General features: G+C 40.4%; 1 protein-coding gene across 9 annotated transcripts in view; it reads right to left on the reverse strand.

Annotated features, from left to right (window-relative positions):
• Positions 1-16,906, reverse strand: part of Cnot2 (CCR4-NOT transcription complex subunit 2) — a 95,454-nt gene extending 78,548 nt beyond the window's left edge. For 4 of the 9 annotated variants that reach the window (XM_036169548.1, XM_036169541.1, XM_036169543.1 and 1 more), the window contains exon 1: positions 16,544-16,904. Coding sequence is in view for 1 of the 9 variants with exons in the window: in XM_036169540.1 (XP_036025433.1) it covers positions 16,544-16,548 (5 nt within the window). In the remaining 8 variants the exon portion in view is untranslated. Of the gene's footprint in view, positions 1-15,562; positions 16,057-16,543 lie in introns of those variants that run through there. The other 5 variants (XM_036169547.1, XM_036169545.1, XM_036169546.1 and 2 more) reach the window with 3 other exon arrangements.
• Between the last annotated feature and the right edge of the window lie 1,390 nt (positions 16,907-18,296).

Here is an 18,296-nt window from a genome sequence, read left to right on the forward strand (position 1 = left end):
CCATCCCACTCCACCCTAAGAAAAGGAAAAGAAAAATACATACAAAAAATGGCAACCATAAGAAAACTGGTGGGACTGTACTATTATGAAAGAAAACAAACTTTTTAAAAAGTTATATTATTGCCAGGTGTGGTGGCGCACACCTTTAATCCCAGCACTCAGGAGGCAAAGGCAGGAGGATCTCTTGTGAGTTTGAGGCCAGCCTGGTCTACAGGGCGAGTTCCAGGAAAGCCAGGGCTGTTACACAGAGAAACCCTGTCTCAGCTAATCTTGAGAAATCTGTTAATTGCAATAGATATGTGTGTATATGACTAAAATAAGCAGACCTAAGATGACACCCTCAGAATGGATGAAATCAAACATGACCAAACAAAAACCAAGGAACAGCCATCTCAACAACAGTATTTGGGCAACTGTAATAATCCACTTCAAGTAATGGATACAATAACTTAAGACAACAAGATACCAAGTCAACAGGAGACTAACCATAACAGGAAACAACCAGAGCTGACAAACCTCTATAAAATAGCCAAGGAACAGCAAGATATGCGTTCCTCAGGATAAGTGCAGACTGGAGCATAAAGTAGCTACCACAGTTAATTAATCTTTCATTCTACTGGACATGACAAATTTAAATCAATAGTTATATACATTTCTATTGGCTTTGAAAGTTATAAATTTACAAACTCAAGTTCCATTTGCTCTCAGGATACCATCTTACAAGGTCTCCAATTTGCAGTAAGGCTCGTTAAGGAAGGGAATGGCTCAGCTGCCTTTAGCCTACTGGCTATGGGTGGGTTAAGACTTCTGTTGGTCTTTTCTGTGTCGAACACACAGATTGCAAGCCCAGCGCCACTTAGAGATCTTTGGCAACAGTCAACTCTACAGCTCTCACAGGATTGAGCCTGTATGATAATGAGTATTCAGAGATGGGTAATGCCTGGGGGGGTCACTCACCTAAGACAGAACACCTGTGTGGCCTGGACAGGTGTCTCCATGACAGGTAAGGTGACCTGCTGACGTCCCACGCAACCTAAGTCTGAAGCTCATTTTTTAGTAAAAGGGGGACCCTGTAGGGCCCTGGCCCCCCCGTTTTGGGTTAACTGTTGCCTTGCTTGCTGACCTTGACCAATATCTTCCCTATGCTAATTCCCTGAGAGATTCCATCCTCCTGAATGCTTAAGGGAAGCTCCTTGTCTGTGTATCCAGCATATTGGGTGTTAACAGCTTAGATGCAAGATTGTAAAACATCAGAGAGAACTTCTGCCTTCTGGGGTTCTCCCATTGTGCTGTAAGCCTGCATTCAAGACCTCCTCACTCCTTCAATAAACAGTATTTGGCATTCAAAAAAAAAGGGGAAAGAAACTGAAGACAGCAATGTTCTAGAAAAGGAAGTGGTGATGGTGTCATGGACCTATGAGGATGCTGGACTAAAGTCTATCAAATTGTGCAAACAGGAAAATTGTATACTATGTGACTTATCTGTCAATAAAGATCACATATAGATAGATAGATAGATAGAGAGAGAGAAAGAGAGAAGTCTTAAACTGAAAAGGACTAAAATCATGAAGGAGGCTACACAGTGTAATGGAACGAAACTAAAATGACAAAAGGGAATTTGCAAAAATTCCACAAGTTTGTGCAAGTTAAACAACATCCTTCAAAATACTAACTGGGAAAAGGATGGGAGGCCAGCAAATAAAATAGACAATATTTCTGAAGGAATAAAAAACACAAGATACCAAAAATGTAGATGCTATAAATGAAGTGGTGCTTGCAGGAAATGTTTTAGTTGTAAATTCTGACATTTTTACCAAGTTATCCAAAGGCTGGGGCTATACTAGTTCAGTGGCACAGAACTGGACTAGCATGGGCGTGGGAAGAGGAGGAAAAGAAAGGTAAGGGACAGAGGGGAAGACAAAAGAGAAGGAAGGGAAGAGGAAGGCGAGACAAAAGAGGAGGCACAGATTTCAATCAATTAACTGCCTAGTAGGAAAAGAAGACATTATACCCAAGACAGAGAAAAATAAAAAGGATTGGAGAACTAAGGAACAAAGGAATTTTATGGCTGGATATAGGGGAAAATAACCAAAATTAACCAACTTTAAGCTAAACTAAACCAGGAAAAAAGAAACAACTGGTGTAAAGAAATAGAACATTGTAATAACATAATTAGATTAGGAGAACGATAAAGAAATAGCAGATTCATGCTAACAAACTATGAAACTAGAGGAAATGGACAAATTCCTCAGACATCAAGCTATCAAAATTGACAGAAGAAATAAAACAACTGAAACTAGACCCACAACAAATAAAGAGACTGCATTAACAATAGAAAACTCTCTGCAGGGGAAAAAAGGTCCACGACCAGGAGGCTTGAGTGATGAAATTCTCAAACATTTAGAAGAAAAAAATTAGTATCACTTCATAAACTAATCCAAAAAAAACCTAAAAACCAAGCAAACAAACAAAAACACCCACAACACTTTCTGAATCATTCCAGGGGCCAATATTAACCAGTTAAGACAACCAAAAACATCCCAAAAAATGAAATTGCAACTTAGATGAAAATAAGCTAACACTATCATGATGGAAATGAAACCCAGCAACATATAAAGTCTGATCCCCAGGATCTCCATGGACTCCTACAAGCTGTCCTCTAATTTGCATCATGTGATCCCCAAGACGCATGTGATCCCCAAGGCACATGTGCGCCCCCACATGCAAACAAACAAGTAAGTGTAATGCACGTCTTTCAAGTTATGGTTTTAAAAAGAGGCACAGTCAGAAGCATAATAATGATGAAATACTGAATGTTTTCCTTCTAAGAGCAGGACCATGATAAGGCTGTCCACTCTGGCCACTTTTATTCAACACGATACTGAAAATCCTAGATAAATTAGACAACAAAATGAAATAATAAGTGTTCAGTCTGGAGGAGGTGATATTGCCTCTGATTGTAGATCACATTACTGGATCTACAGATAATCCTAAGGTAGTCACTAGATTAATGATTTTACAGCACTTTCACAGTAGTTTGGATTTAATAATATTGAACATATCTTATAATGGTTAAAAGAGGAAGTTCAATGAGGGTACAAGGTATATAAATCAATATATAAGAATTACATTTCCATGTATCAACAATGAAAAACCCAAAAAAAGAAATTAAGAAAGCAACTCCATTTCTCAAGCAAAGAGATTAAAGTACTCAAGTTTAATGCACAAAATTTATACTCTGAAAGCTGCAAAAATTATGGAAAAGAAATTAGAGAACTACATAAACAGAATCACTCCATGTTCAAAGAAGAAAAGCGGCGGCACTGTATCTCAATGATCTACAAATTAACCAAAATCATTATTAAATTCCAGCTGGCTTCTTGGCAAAACTAGACAATCTAATCCTAAAAGTCAAATGAAAATTCAAGGGAAATACACTGATCAAAAGAATCTTGAAAAAGAGCAAAGGCAAAGTTGGAAGATTTTCATTTCCTGTTTTCAAGCTTGTAGCATGTAATCAAAACATACTAGTGTCAGGTTACAACAAAAAACAGAATAGATGGTTAATATAAACCCTCACATTTACATTCAGTTAGTTTTAGAAAACTATGCCAAAATAATGGGGGAAAGAATAATCTTTAAGTGAATACTATATGCTCTAAACCTTGCACATTTTCACTAACTCGCCCTTTCTCCCAACCTATGTATAAACAGAAGTGTAGCAACACAAAGCCTAGACATTTTAGCATACTTCTGATTTTTTTTTTAAGTAGCTCAGTCACGGAGAAGGGAGTGTATTTACTGTACCCAACAGGAACTTACTCGAAAACCACTTGAGAGAACAGTTAAAACAGCACTAATGAAATGCAATCCAACGTAAGGAAATGAGACATGGAGTAGTAACATTAATTTAAAAAAGGTCTGTTAAGCAAAAGTAATCAGACACTAAAGAACATTTTATCTACAACTCCATTATCCTTATCGATAAGAATAAAGAACACAAACAGAAAAAGGACTATAATTTGCTTAACAGATTATAAATTTTTTAAAATTTCAGAAAATTAAAAGAATATGAATTTAAAAATTATCACTTATTTTTAAATTTAGTATAATTTTACACAACCATATTCAGCATACACTTCACACATAGTTGGTATGAGATATCAGCAGGAAGACACTGATCTGGGGCTGTGGTGGAGGGCTCCACAGTGGAGAGAAAGCCCTTGATTCGATTCTCAGTACTTGCTGCAAGTACCTACACTAACTGCAAATATCTGCACCAAGCTAAACACACTGACTTCGTTCCTAAACCCACGATCTAGAAGTATGCTGACAGGCAAAAATTAAGGCAATGACTAACTGCATGTTAGACATCTCTAATGAAATCCAAAACCTGAAATTCTCTAAAAATCTAAACATTTTAAATATTTATATGATACTAAAAAAAAAAAAAAAAACCACCTTCAAATTTTAGAAAATATTTGCATTTCAGGTTTTTCCAATAAAAGATGCTCAAGTCTATGTCAGTATTCTAAAATATAAAATAGCAAGCCCTTCCGAATGAACCCCACCACTCTGGACAAGGGATCTGCACTAGACAGGTGAGTACTGAGGGAAAACAGACTTCTTTCAGAGAACTGTTAGCCGGCTATGATCTACTCTGAAGGCAGAATGCATACACTGCACACACTGCAGGGTGTGCTAAATGCCGCACAGAAGGTTATCTCCCCTACATTCTGAGGGAAAGCTCTTCAGAGCTGGAAAAGTAGACTAGAGTCAAAGCTGTACTTAAGAACTGGAGCTACTAAAGTCTCCAGGTCATATACACACTACATTACAGGAAAACTTTCTAGAGAAATGCTCAATTATACAAGGAAGAGTGAGAGGAAATTTTCACCAGTTAAAAAAGTGAAAATTCAAATTAAATGCTCACTAATTTAAAAAAAAAAAAAAAAATCAAGGCAGCTGTGCTTTGGCCAGTAAGAGTGATCAGGACAAACACGGAACATCAGAAACTGCTCCTAATCGTAAGAGCTTTCTTTGTTTTATTAAGATTTTCAAGGACCCAAATTTCTCTACAAAAGTGATGCATTTCTACCTTTCTGGCAACTTCAAACACCATTTCAAAAAATTTATCTTTAATTAAAGGGCAGCACTGGCTATCTCTATAAGGCATTGTTTCCCCTTCTGAAATACATTCCTTAATCTTCCAAATTGCCTACATTACCCTGTATTACTTAATCAGGCAGTTTGGAAAAGTAAAACCAGAGTGTTATACACACTTGGTGGAGACAAACAGTGCTTGCCACACTAAACAGTACACTAATCTAAGTTGCACACTTGGGAATGATTTTAATTTTCCTCTTTTCCTAGTCCTTACTTTCTGCCTTCTCTGTGAGAAATAATGTCATTACTTTCTACTGTGTGCCTTCCTTAGCAATTACCTCAATTTTCTACAGCATGAAAAAATTTTAAAAATCAATACTTAATAATAACCATTCACAATGTTGCAATACACATCTGCCCACAAAAATCTAAACTTCAGATAAATTACAGATTTATCTTTAAAAGTAAACCACAGAACTAAAAATTGGCATTCTCCAAGTACATAAAAACACTTCAAATTATCAACTTGAAAGCTAGAAATTAAGAAACTTATTTTCCTGAATCATCTAATAAATTTATCAGAAAAGATACAATTTTTAAAACAGCTTTGAAAGTTGCAGAAAAGCCAAACTCCTATTACAGTAATGACATCTTTATAGTGCCCTCACATTTTCACATAGACGCTGTTTGTCCTAGGCTGGCATAATACAATTAAAAATAAAAGCCTTATTAATATATTGTGGGAACATAACTTTATCTGAAGAACTAATTCTCTAGTTAATACCCATGTTTTAAAAAAGGCACTCAAGAATCTTAAGACTAAACTGGGCAGACATAAACAAATATGATGCTAGGGCATACTGCTGTGCCTGATAATCCTTAGCAAAAACTATGAAAGTTATAAAAAGGTCCATTGTGACCAAGATTTTCAGGTAAAAGTATACTTCCTAAGTTTTGTAAATATATCTTACAAATAACTTGTAGATGTGTTCTCTTATTTTAAATTTTGTCTTTTTAGGCAAAAAAAAAAAAATCTGATTTGAGATTCCAGTTTCTGGAGTTTTAATTTTTTTTTAATACAACAATGTAATATGAGAAAAATGAGAAGCCACACCACGCATATAAAAGTAGATTTTGCAGATTCTGCGATTCACTTTACTACTGCAGCTATTTGGTACTTGTCTGTTTTCCTTATAGGTATTTATCTTTAATACTTCAAAACTCTCAGCACCCAAGACACCCTCAAGATTTAAGCAGGGATAACCACCACTGTGTCATTCAGACGGATTCCATGTACAAGGAATGTACACAGAGGTTTCAAAGCACTGCACTGAGTTGCTCTGTCTGTAAATGATAAAGGCTTTTCTTCATAAGGAAAAAGACAAGCACGAGATCCTATCTGTGGCCAACACAAATAGTTACAAAAACCTAGACTAACCAAAGAATGCTCAAGATGTGTACTCCTCAAGAAGGAAGGCTTATGTCAAGTAACATTCCCATACCAAGTACCAGCACTTTAGCATACAAAAACACACAAAATAGTTAAGTGGCTAACTGAAATGAACACCGCTAAATAGCTTTGCCTCTCCATTGATCTTTAAATTCCCCTCTCCCAAAGCCAATCAGCTGGATGTTGAAATAAAGTTCCTAAACATCAGAGCTGCAAAGGAATATAAGAGCATCACAATATACCATGAGTGAGCCACGGATTTCTCCTCCAGCTCCCCCTTCAGCCTCCCCTCAGCCCACCCCCCCATTCCCATCTCCTCCAGGGCAAGGACTCCCCTGGAGATTCAGCTCAGCCTGGTAGATTCAATGAAGGCATATCCAGTCCCCTCCTCCCTTTGCCCAGGCTGAGCAAAGTGTCCAGCATAGACGCCAGGTTCCAAACAGCCGGCTCATGCACTAAGGACAGGTCCCCGTCCCACCGCCTGGGGGCCTCCCAAACCATTCAGGCTAACCAACTATCTCACTTATCCAGAAGGCCAAAATGCTTAAGTTAACCAAATTTTCTTTCTTTCACAGGAGCCATCAGCAATACAGGGAGCAACACACTAGCAACAAACGGATAATTGATCTGCTCCAGCACATGGCTAACAAAACCCATCTTCTGATTCTAAGTGTGGAGGAACCTTTCCAAACATTACTTCATTTAAAATGACCCATTAGATCTCTCTCCGTCAGCAGTTAGGGAAGCTTTTTCTCAGTGCACTACTACTCTTTTGTTGATGTTGTCCTTTATTCTTTTTTAGATTAGCTTCCTAAGTGATGGATTTCATTGTGGAATTTCATCCTAAGTGGTGGTGTACTTTTGTTCTCATTCCCAGCCTTCCCCCGCTGCTCTTTCTGGTTCCTTTCCTTCCCCAGACAGCTCCCTTCAGCACTACTTATCACCCTATCCCACTGCCCCCATTTGTACATGTCTGTTAGGTGCTGTGCGCTGCGCAAAGCGAAATTAAAGTACATTTCCTCCAATGCTACACATCTCACTTCACCAGGTGTCATCCCAACACAATTCCTCGTAGGAAAAAACAAACAACATGTCTAGACTATGAAAGTAAGGCTCTACTGTATTTGTTTACACCTAAGGACTGACAGAGTTCCATTCTGAACTGTAGCTGTTTTCATCTGCTTCGGAAATACCTTCAATGTAACAAGCACTTCCAACCAGACGAACACAGCACCAGAACTTTCAGTCCTGTCTTCAGACTACGAGGTAACCACTGCTGCTTATACTCAACGGGAAACCAGAGAACTGGAATTTGGAGAGGGTAAGTCACACAAGAGTTGAGTCAGAACAGTGACTTTAACTCAGGATGACGAGTCCTAGAGATTTTTGAAAACCCACTTAAAATGTTGTCAAAAGAACATTCAAATTTTGTGTCCCCAAACTCAGTATGTTCTCTCCATTTATATAAAAAATTTGAATTATGGCTTTGGCTTGTATGTATCACAAGTAAGCTCTCCAAAAGATAAAAACTACCAAATTTAAAAGTTCTTAATGACACCTTGCTAGTATTAACACAAAATGCTTAATTTGTCCAACAGAGATAATATAATCCTTCAAAACTGACAATTATACCATGGATTTTAACATTTTAATTGTCAGATGTAGAATCTAAATTTGCCTGAAACAGACAGTTGAATATTTAAAGGGGGGGGGAGGACATTAAAAAACTAGTTAGTGACTCCAAAGCTCTAATATTAAAGATTTAAAAAAAAAAAAAAAAGTCTCTTGCATGGCGGCTACATCATCTCCTCAACTAACCTGTATGTGATCCCAGAATTCCATTAAGCACTATTCCCCCCATTTTGTGATGGCCAACTCACCCTTCAGAACCTAGGCAAGCATCATTTCCCCCTACAATGTTCCTAAAGCATGCACCACAAAAACTTAAATCATGAGAAATTATTCAGTGCAAGCATAATAGTGTGGGACACACAGTAACAGTTACTGAACACAAGAGGACCTTATTAACCATGAAAACACAACTAAGTTCTAAGGAATGCCAATGACCTAATACCACAAAACCAAAAAATGCTTTCATTATTCTAAGGAGATGCAAATCAGGTCATTTTATATTTGTTCTCCAATATAACTTTCTATAATACAGACAGACCCCAGTTCTGTCAGATCTAGAAAAGATCTCAAGGCCTCTTAATGAACAACAATGCCCAGTCCCCACACAACCACTGAAACTTATTAACGTCTACAGGATCTACTTAGACCCACTAAGAGACAAGATCATGTCTTAATCATTCTTTCCTGGTCAGAGAGCACCTCGTCTATGCAAAGAGCATTAACTGTTGATGGAATTTGTCATCTCTTCAAAGCATGCAAACCTGATCCCACCTCAAGGCCTTCTACTCTTTGCTCCTTGTACATCTTTCACCCCTATTTCTGCATAGCTTTCTCCTATTCTTTTTATTTAAATGGTGCCCCACACATCGCAGGCCCTCTCTCAACACTATTTAATCTTATTTCAGCCAACACCAGTCAAATGCTGTTCCCTTCACAAGCTCTAACATTCTGAAACGACTTGTTTTTATTTCTCCTAATACTAATCAGGACATTAGCTTATAGGTAGACACTCACATAGATCCCTAACATACACCCAGCACTGATAATGTCTAACACTGAGCAAACAAACATTTGGAATGCCAATCCAGAAAAAAAAAAAAAAGGTTTAAATTTTAACAATTTTTATCAAATTACTTTTTTTAAAAAGGAAATTCTATGAATTTTACATCTACAGAAGAAAAGGAAAAGTCTTAACATCTTCAAAACTTAAGAATTGGAAGCAACCAGAGAGATTATGAAGTCCAATGGTTTTCAACTATGCTCAAACACTTCTAAGTGTTTCACAAAATCCCTGAAACATGGGTCACAGTTCTTTACACACATGTACATTTGAAGACATGACTATACACACATTGAATGTGAACACTTTGGAGGCTGCTAACTCAACTGCATGGATAACTGGTTTTGATGCAGACCTCAAAGTTTTGCCAGTATGCCTAAGAATACTCCTGGAACTTCTCCTAAGACAATACAGATCAGAATGGTTATAGCTTATTTCTCACTAGACATGCTTACTCATACAAAAATCATAAAAACTACATCCTCAAAGCACTACTTTGTGAATACAAAATTAAGGCGAAGCTCAAGACCTATCTACTCAGCACATCATCTCTCAGAATTATGCACTAGGGAAAGGTATAAAATGTGTCATCAAAGGCTGATTACTGCCTGTTCTCACTTTAATATTATTACTTATAAGTCTTCGGTGTTTCCCAATCCATGTTGATAATTTTGAGAACACAGTAGCTGTCGAATACTGTCAGGGCACCCAGTCTGAAACAGAAATTGGCTGCCACTCTCAGACTTCTTTCCCAGTTCAATTATCTACCCTACATTTACAAGAGGACCAGATAAAACCGAACAAGCCATCCACTTACACCTCTTAACTTGAGAAACCATGTTTTTCCTAGAGCAATGCTAAGTATAAGTGCAAAAATGAGAGTGAGCCTAGACTGATGAAAAAGACCTCCGTAATTCCCTATTTCTAAAACTAATCTAAACAACCTGACTGTTCTGTCTCCATAAATGTCAATGTTAAAATTTTAACTCTAAAACTTTAACGTCAAGGGGACAACCATACAAAACTAAATAGTGTGAAAGTGCTTTGCTAACTGTAAAAGTATTTTTAAAACATGAGGTAGTAATGCCAAACAAATGAGATATTTTCAATGACATGATAAGTTCATACTGTTTTCCTGATCTATGAAAGACAAGTAAAAAAAACTAAGATCTGTATGCAGGGGAATCATAATTTACAATGTAAAAAGACAAAAAAGCTCATTCCTGGCAGCTATGACACTAAACCAAATGTTCCTCTCCCAAACACACTCTTACATAATCAGTCATTACATTTGGTCCAGATGCTTATACACAATAGAGTTATATTTCTACACCTGATAAATAAATGGAAAATGGTTTATCAGTATGTTTGGTGAGGGAAAAAGGCAAGTCTATTCAATGCTACCCAAACTATCCAAATATACAACTAAGCCTGTTTATCATTTCATGCCACAATGAAATTTATTGAGTGGAGACTTTTCTTTTCTTTTTCTCTTTCAGACAGGGTCTCAATGTGTAACCCTGGCTGATCTGGAACTTGCTACATAGACCAGGCTGGCCTCAGACTTCCAGAGATCTGCCTGACTCTCCACACCCAGCTTAGTGGAAACTGATTTTCACATTAATATGCTTCAATCCAGCAGAAGCAAGAGAGAGCATCCTGTGTACTAGATCATATTCCTTTAAAAATATTCACCCTTTGGATCTTTAGTAACTTGGGTCTCTGGAAGACACATACCCAAGTATAATATAAGAAAGATTTCTGCAAGTCAAGTATGAGCATTTCCACTAAATGCAGCCTGGAAATCATTTATCCTGCTTGTTTTCTGTATCTCTAAAATGGACCCAAGCTGGCTCACAGCTTTAAGGGTGTCTCATTCAAACCCCAAGAGGCTAAATCAGCTCTCAAACTGTTAGCCTCTCAGCAGGACACAGTAGTACCCACCTGCAATCCAATAGCAAGCTGCAGGACAACCAGGGTTACATAGTGAGACCCAGTATCAAAAATGCAAAAGAAATATCTTTACAGATTTTAGAAAAGTAAAATAATCTATACATCACACTTCACCAAAATATTAAAAACTCGAGTGAGGTGTAATTTGGTCAAAAGGAATAATTCTAACTGAAATTTCCCAGGTGTATTTTAAAAATCAGATTTAAAGATATATTAAAGCATCTCACCTAGCTTTCCTAAGAACCATGGTATTCAAACTAGTAATTATATGATCAATGTAGTTCAGAAATAAAACACTTGCCCAGTATGTGCCAAGGTCCTGGGTTTGATTCTCAGCCTATCAAAAACAAAACAAAGATTAGAGAATTCTTTGGGCCAGCCATTAGGGAGGAAAAGGTAGGAGGAAAAACAAACAAAAAGAACACAGCATCAAGCAGCTTAAATCTAGTAGTCATGGCTAAGTACTGTAAATACAATTACCTTCTGCATGTCACTTACCACTAATGCCTTTGGCCATGCAAAACACAGCCAGAACTACAGACCCAAAAACCCTGCTCAGAAGTAAAACACTCTCAATACTGTACTAACGTTCTTTCCAAAGTTCCACACAAACTCCACAGACAGATCTCAAGAAGCTAGTTACCTACTCTCCAACAGGTAAAGCAGTAAATTAAGAATAAAAAGAGATTAAGAAATGAGGCAACAATAGAAGATAACTACCCATCATTCCAAACATGTTGTTGCTCTTGCTCTGTGGATTGGGAAACAGATCACTGAAAACTGCTAATCCAGCCACTCTTTTGCTTGAAGCATGTTTCTTGAGAATCTACTAAATACCAAACACACAGAAAGTACCAGCTGTGTCAGTGTAACAACCAAGACACTGAAGAGTCTGTGTTGCTAGTGCTCAGATCTATAGAGGTTCTGGTGGAGGGATCAAAAGGTAAGGGAGCTCCTGGTGACAGACTCAGTAATGGTACACAAGGACTGGAGGAGTCAAGAAAGAGTTCAAGAAAACGGCACCAGAGCTGAGCTCTGACCACGTTTACCAAGCAGCAGAATAGTGACACTTAACTTTCCCAACACACACATGAACACAACACATGCAAACACATGCTTGCAAATATGTTCAAAAATGGAAATGTGAGTCTAGCAAAGGAAGACTTTCTATTTTTTTCTAGACTGTTCAGTTTTGCATTGTATTAGCCATGTACCCAAAACAAAGTTCAGACAATGTAACCAATTTATTACTTCATAATGCAGCATCCCTCCCCTATGAGTTATATACCAAGGTATCTGCATCTTCAGTTTAGAGAAAAAGCTGTCAGAAAACATAGTAAGAATTCTATTTCTAAGCCAGGTGGTCACTGGGGGGAAAAGAGGCAGGCATCTCTGTAAGTTCAAGGCCAGCCTGGTCTACAGAGCCAGTTCTTGGACAGCCAAGGCTGCACAGAGAAACCGTGTCTCAAAAAAACCCCAAACAAACAAAAAAAAAGAATTCTATTTCTAAAACATCCCTGATATTGATGAATAAGCTATACCAACATAATTTGTCCCAAGAATTGAATTTTTTTAAGTAGAAGTCAAAGGACACCACACAGAATAACTACAGAAACAAGAAAAAGAAATACTACTATTTAAATTCAAGAGTTCAATAAACTGATCCAAGGTAAAAATCATAAAATATTTTTACGACCTTAAGCCCCAATTTTCCTTATAGTTCTTTTCAAATGTAAATTTTTCTACAATAGCTATCAACTCTGAGCACAGCTTTTTTCCATCCTGAAAATGTTACAAAGAAAGTCAATTCCTTCAAATATCCAAGGTAGAAACCATTCTTGGTCAGGAAGGACAGTCACCTGAATCAACAAGAACTACTAGCCAGCCAGCCCTAGATCTTTTGATCCGTTACTATTTGCAATCCCACTCCAATTACAGTATGACTCTGATGAAGTCTGCCTCTAAAACTGCCCAGCCTGGTACCCTGGCTTACTGGGGTTTGTGTTATAAAATCCACTAGAGGGGCTGGAGAGTTAAGAGTACTTGCTGCTCTTCCAGAGGACCTGAATTCAGTTCTTACCCTCCATGTCAGGTTCATTACTACCTCCAGCTCAAGGGGACCTTAGGCCTACAGCCTCGGCCTCTGAAGACACATGCTCTCACATGCATACTATCCACATGCAAATTCACTCACCTACACACAACTTAAACAATTTTTAAAATACCACTAGAAGTCCAGGTCATTTCCTAAAACTATCACTATTCCTGTAAGTTTTCCTCCAATATCTACTCAAACAGTAAGTACATGGGATCTACAGTCTGCTTTTAAATGTGTGCTCTCAAGATGAATTCTCTACAGAGAATTTTTCAAGTTTTTTATTATATGTAGTTATTTATCTGTGTGGATACCAACAGATGCCAACTTAGTGGAGTTAATTCTCTTGTTCCACCAGAGGATCTCTGGTACAAACTCAGCTCATCAGGCTTGGTGACAAGTGCCTTTTCCCAATGAGCTATGCCATTCATTTGACAATTAAAATTTTAATCAAAAGATACTACTTAACATCACTTCGAAAGAGTGCAAAATTATAAACTATTATTTATACTGATTACTATCTATTCATGTTTACTACAAAGACCAAATTTTCTTATGAAGCAAATTTGTCAATAAAAAAGGAAATAACTGTACTACATCCCATGTAGTATCAAAAAATTCTATAATGGTCCGTTAAAGTTTTAAGTATTTAGTATTAGCACCTACTTAAATACAGAACGGGGTTACAGTATTTCTAATTTACCAATAATGTATTTACTTTTAAATAAACTTAAGATGTTTCTTAGAAATCAAAAAGTATAAGCACCCACCTTTATATAGGGAAAATAGAGGTAATTATTTCTTTTAGAGAGCATATCATTTGGCTTTTTATTTCTTTTTTCTTTTTTCTTTTTTTTTTTTTTTTTTTTGGTTTTTCAAGACAGGGTTCCTCTCTGTAGCTTTCCTGGAACTTGCTTTGGAGACCAGGCTGGCCTCAAACTCACAGAGATCCACTTGCCTCTGCCTCCCAAGTGCTGGGATTAAAGGCGTGCGCCACCTCTACCCAGCTTCATTTCATTTTCAAGATCAGATAATTCTCAGATGAATGGGATACAAACCACTCACACAGGCACAGTTTACTTCATTTTCCATCATATAAATTTATTTTTAAACATTTGGGAAACTGAATTTTTTAAGGCTGTATTTACTATTATGTTAATGTGCATAGGCTCTAGGCTCTGATACCTATCTCTAGACTGCATCATCAGAACTAAAGGGTTCTGCCAACACTCACTACCTTAACTTCTGTGCATTAATAAAGCATTCACAGGAATGCAAAAAAATTGAAATACATTGTTTTTATTTCTGGTCTAGAACTAAAAACAACGTACCAAAAAAAAAATAAAATAAAAATAAAAATGAAAAGGTCTCACTTTAATTAAGGATCTTGCAAAGTCAGCCAAAGTAAAAAGTGGAAGAAATTGCTTCTTTCTGTGCATTTTGAACTTTTCCTTTAGATTTAAGACAACAACATCAAAAAGTAAATAGGAGAGTGCAGCACATAGACAGTCCTTATTCATGATCTTGGGGCATTAAGGAATATATATATCAAAGACGCACGACACAGGCAGGTACTTGAATGTAGACAATCATTTCAGTGGACTGGATTTTAAACAGCACTTCCAACCTGGGATAAAATTACCTGGCAAAAATTGCCAAAGATGAATCCATTGATGCTTGGAAAGAGACTGTTGCCAAATATACCAAGCATTCCCCTACATGAACTTGTTATTAAAGTTTCTATCCCACTCTCTCCACATAAATTATCTGGATTTATTTGTTTGGGAAGAGAAAGCATTAGGGGCACGATTCTCTATCTCTAAAACGTCTCACTATGGAGAGTAACAGAAAATGCATTCAGTTTTGAACATTAAATATGCCCTCCCTTGTGAACAGATTTGGTTACTCTGCATCATACTTCCTACTATTTGCCAAGAATCTAAGGATCATATTGCTGTATTTTATTAGGAACTGTCCAGAAGATTAAAGAGAATTCTTGGACCAAGAATTTTATGAAAATGAAGCAAAACACTCTTAACACTTCGTTTTCAAGATGTTGAAAAGCAGAGATGTCTCCTAGGATTTCCAAGAAAGTGGTACCCTTACGGAAGAATTTTTTGGAGGTGATAACGTACTACTAGGGCCTAAAGTAAATTCAAATGACAAAACCTTTGAAATAATCTTACAAAAGAAAATTACAATTAGCTTTCCCTAAGGGGCCTACGGATAACAAGAGTTACAAAACTTTCTCCTGAACAAACAGTACCTCAATTAAGGACTACCGAGTTTCTTTTAACCCGACTTATTTCTTCTATGAAACTTTGAAGTGAAGACCTAAGACAGCAAAAGGTAGAGAGAGAGGAGAGGGCCCCGGCGGAAGTAGAAACCAGGGCTTGCAACTCCACAGACAGAAGTGTCTCGGGGTTCCTCCGCCGCCCCAGGACCATCCGAACTCCAGCCTCTCTACACCACCAGGGAAGCTCCCCTCTCCGCGTACGGTGGCAGAAGCAGCACGGTAGTTCTCCTCCTCCCTCCACCTGGCAAGGGCCTTCGGTATCTCAGGGCCTGGAGGCTCCTGAGGCCCGTTAGCCAGTCCGATGTCCCCATCTTTTCACGCAAACAAAAAACACACAAGTGGCGGAGGATGCGCGTGGTACTGCGAGACTGTGAAGATTCAAGGACCAGCAGCTGCTGGGAACGTGGCAAAGCCGTCTAGAGCGGCCGGGGCTCCTCGGAGGCGGATGCTACTACTGCTGCCGCCGTCGCCGCCGCCGCTGCTGCCGCTGCCGCTGCCGCTGCCGCCTTCTCGTCTACCCCAGGAAGCAGCAGCAGCGCGGCGGCGGTGACTGCTCCGCGCCGGCGGGAGCCAGGGGAACCGAGTGCGGGGAAAGCCCCGGCCGCCGGGCAGCCGGGACCGGGCCTAGGCTCCGGAGCTGCTGCTGCGGCGGCGGTGGCGGTGGCGGCGGCGGCGGCCCGAGCACGGCGACGCTTTACGTCTTGTCCACCCCGCCACACACCCCCTCCCTCCTCCAGCGCCGCCACCCCCCTCCCCGCCCGCTCCGCTCTCCCTCTCTCGATTGGAGCCGAGACAAAAGCAACGGGAAGCGGCGGGCCGGGACGCTACCCGCGGACCCCGGGCGCGACCGGACTAGCCCCGAGGCATTCCCCCGCCTTGCGGGGGCCCTCAATCCGCCTCCCCCGCCGCGCACCCCGCCGCCAGACTTCCGAAAATTTGCCAAAAACTCACCGCATGAATTTTCTTGTCCCGCGGATCCAAGATGGCGACGTATCCACCGCGGAGGCTGCTGGGAGCAAGACCTTTACCCTCTGACCCCCGCCGTGACCCCCGTCGCTCCCGACTTCGCTCCAGGCAGCGGCAGAAGGTGGCGAGCGACGCTCGCCGAATGGACCGAGCGCTCGCCGGCACGCCGGTGGACGGTGAGAAGCGCGGCGCAACCCCGGGGAACCTTCCCGGGGTTCCGCCGTGCGTCCCGCCGGCTCCCGCGGAGAGGTGCGGCGGCGCTGCCCGGCGGCGGTTACGGAGAGCGGGGAGGGCCTCTGCGGCGGCCTCGGCCGGCTTCCGAAGCCAGACCGCCACGCCGGCTCGGGGTGGAGGGTGGGGGGGAGAGCTGCGGCCTGGGGTCCGAGCGCGGCCTCCGGGGGGCGGGGGCGGGGACTGGGGAGGGGGGTGCGCAGCGTGGGTCCGCCCACCTGGGGACGCGCAGCGTGTTTGTGTTTGTGTTGGTGTCCGACTCCCCGCCCCCGAGCGCCTCCTGCGTGCGGTCTGCCCCCGGGGCCGTTACTACCTGCCTGCCTGCCTGCCTGCCTGCCTGCGCCGGGCCTGCGGTGCTCAGCTCCTGCCGCGGCCCCGCAGCCCGCGCTGCTCCGGTGCTCACTGCCAAGCCCCCGCCGCACGCCGTCGTCACCCTCCTGGGAAGTGAGTTCCCCCTCCGCCGCCGAAACCTGGGCGTCAGCTCAGCCCCCCCCCCCCCCCGCAACCCCTCCTATATCTGCTGGTTGTTTTTTTCTCCCCCCCCCCCTTTCAAGGTTTTTGTCTTTTTTTTTTCAGTCTAAAGCTGATGAGAGGAAGGAAAGGGAGCGTGTTTTTAAAGCGCTTCCGGGAGTACTTGATCTCACTGAACCGTGTTTATGGTACTTTTATTTAGTTCCCGCCTGGCGCGCCCTTTGTAAACCGTAGTGACCAGCTGGCCCATCCACCAGACCGTTTGAAAATATTATGCCTGGGGTGAAAACTTCAGGGGAGGAACGTTTTGCTCTCCACAACAGGACTGCCCCCGAAACTGAAATTTCGTTTTCTTTGCACTGTAGTACTCTTCCTGTATTCCTAGGAACAGCCGTAAACTTGTTGTTTTATGATTATGAAACTTGCTGCACGTCTCGGTGTGATTTGAAGTTCTTAGCTTCATAATGTATTGTTCCTACCTGAGTGGTAGACTTTATGAATGTGAATTACTATTAATTTGAAGTAAATAAAATCTCCTTCCTGCCCCCCAGTCAATCACTATATACAGCTTCCATTTATCCTAGAAAGTTAAGAGGCAAGAAACAGGAAGAAATAAAAGCCTACTGTGAAATAAAATGTAATTTTGTCCTGGTTTTGAAGGTGAGGTCTTTTGATGTATCTGCAGATATGTAAATTTGTTTATTTGTAAATAATGTAAACCTATTTGTAAATGTGTATAAATGCCAACAGGTGCTGATGTAGCCAGGAGAAAAGGGGTTTATTTTGCTGGATTGTTCATTTCATTAAATACTCCATTTCACCGTTTTGTGTTTTGTTTTGTTTTGTACTTTAGGAAAATTCAAGAAGGAAGGACATGGTCCTGTATGGCCCCTCCCCCAGCAGTTTCTTCCTGCCTTTCTGCTTTCTCTTCCTCTCAAGTTAACATCTACTGCCAAGAGGTAGTGTGTTTATAGGAGTGGCTATCCATCTGGGACTGTGTAGTGTATGTGTATGAATGCATGCAATACAGAGCACC

This window comes from Onychomys torridus, chromosome 20 (assembly GCF_903995425.1).
Source record: "Onychomys torridus chromosome 20, mOncTor1.1, whole genome shotgun sequence".
NCBI classification, from domain to species: Eukaryota; Metazoa; Chordata; class Mammalia; order Rodentia; family Cricetidae; genus Onychomys; species Onychomys torridus.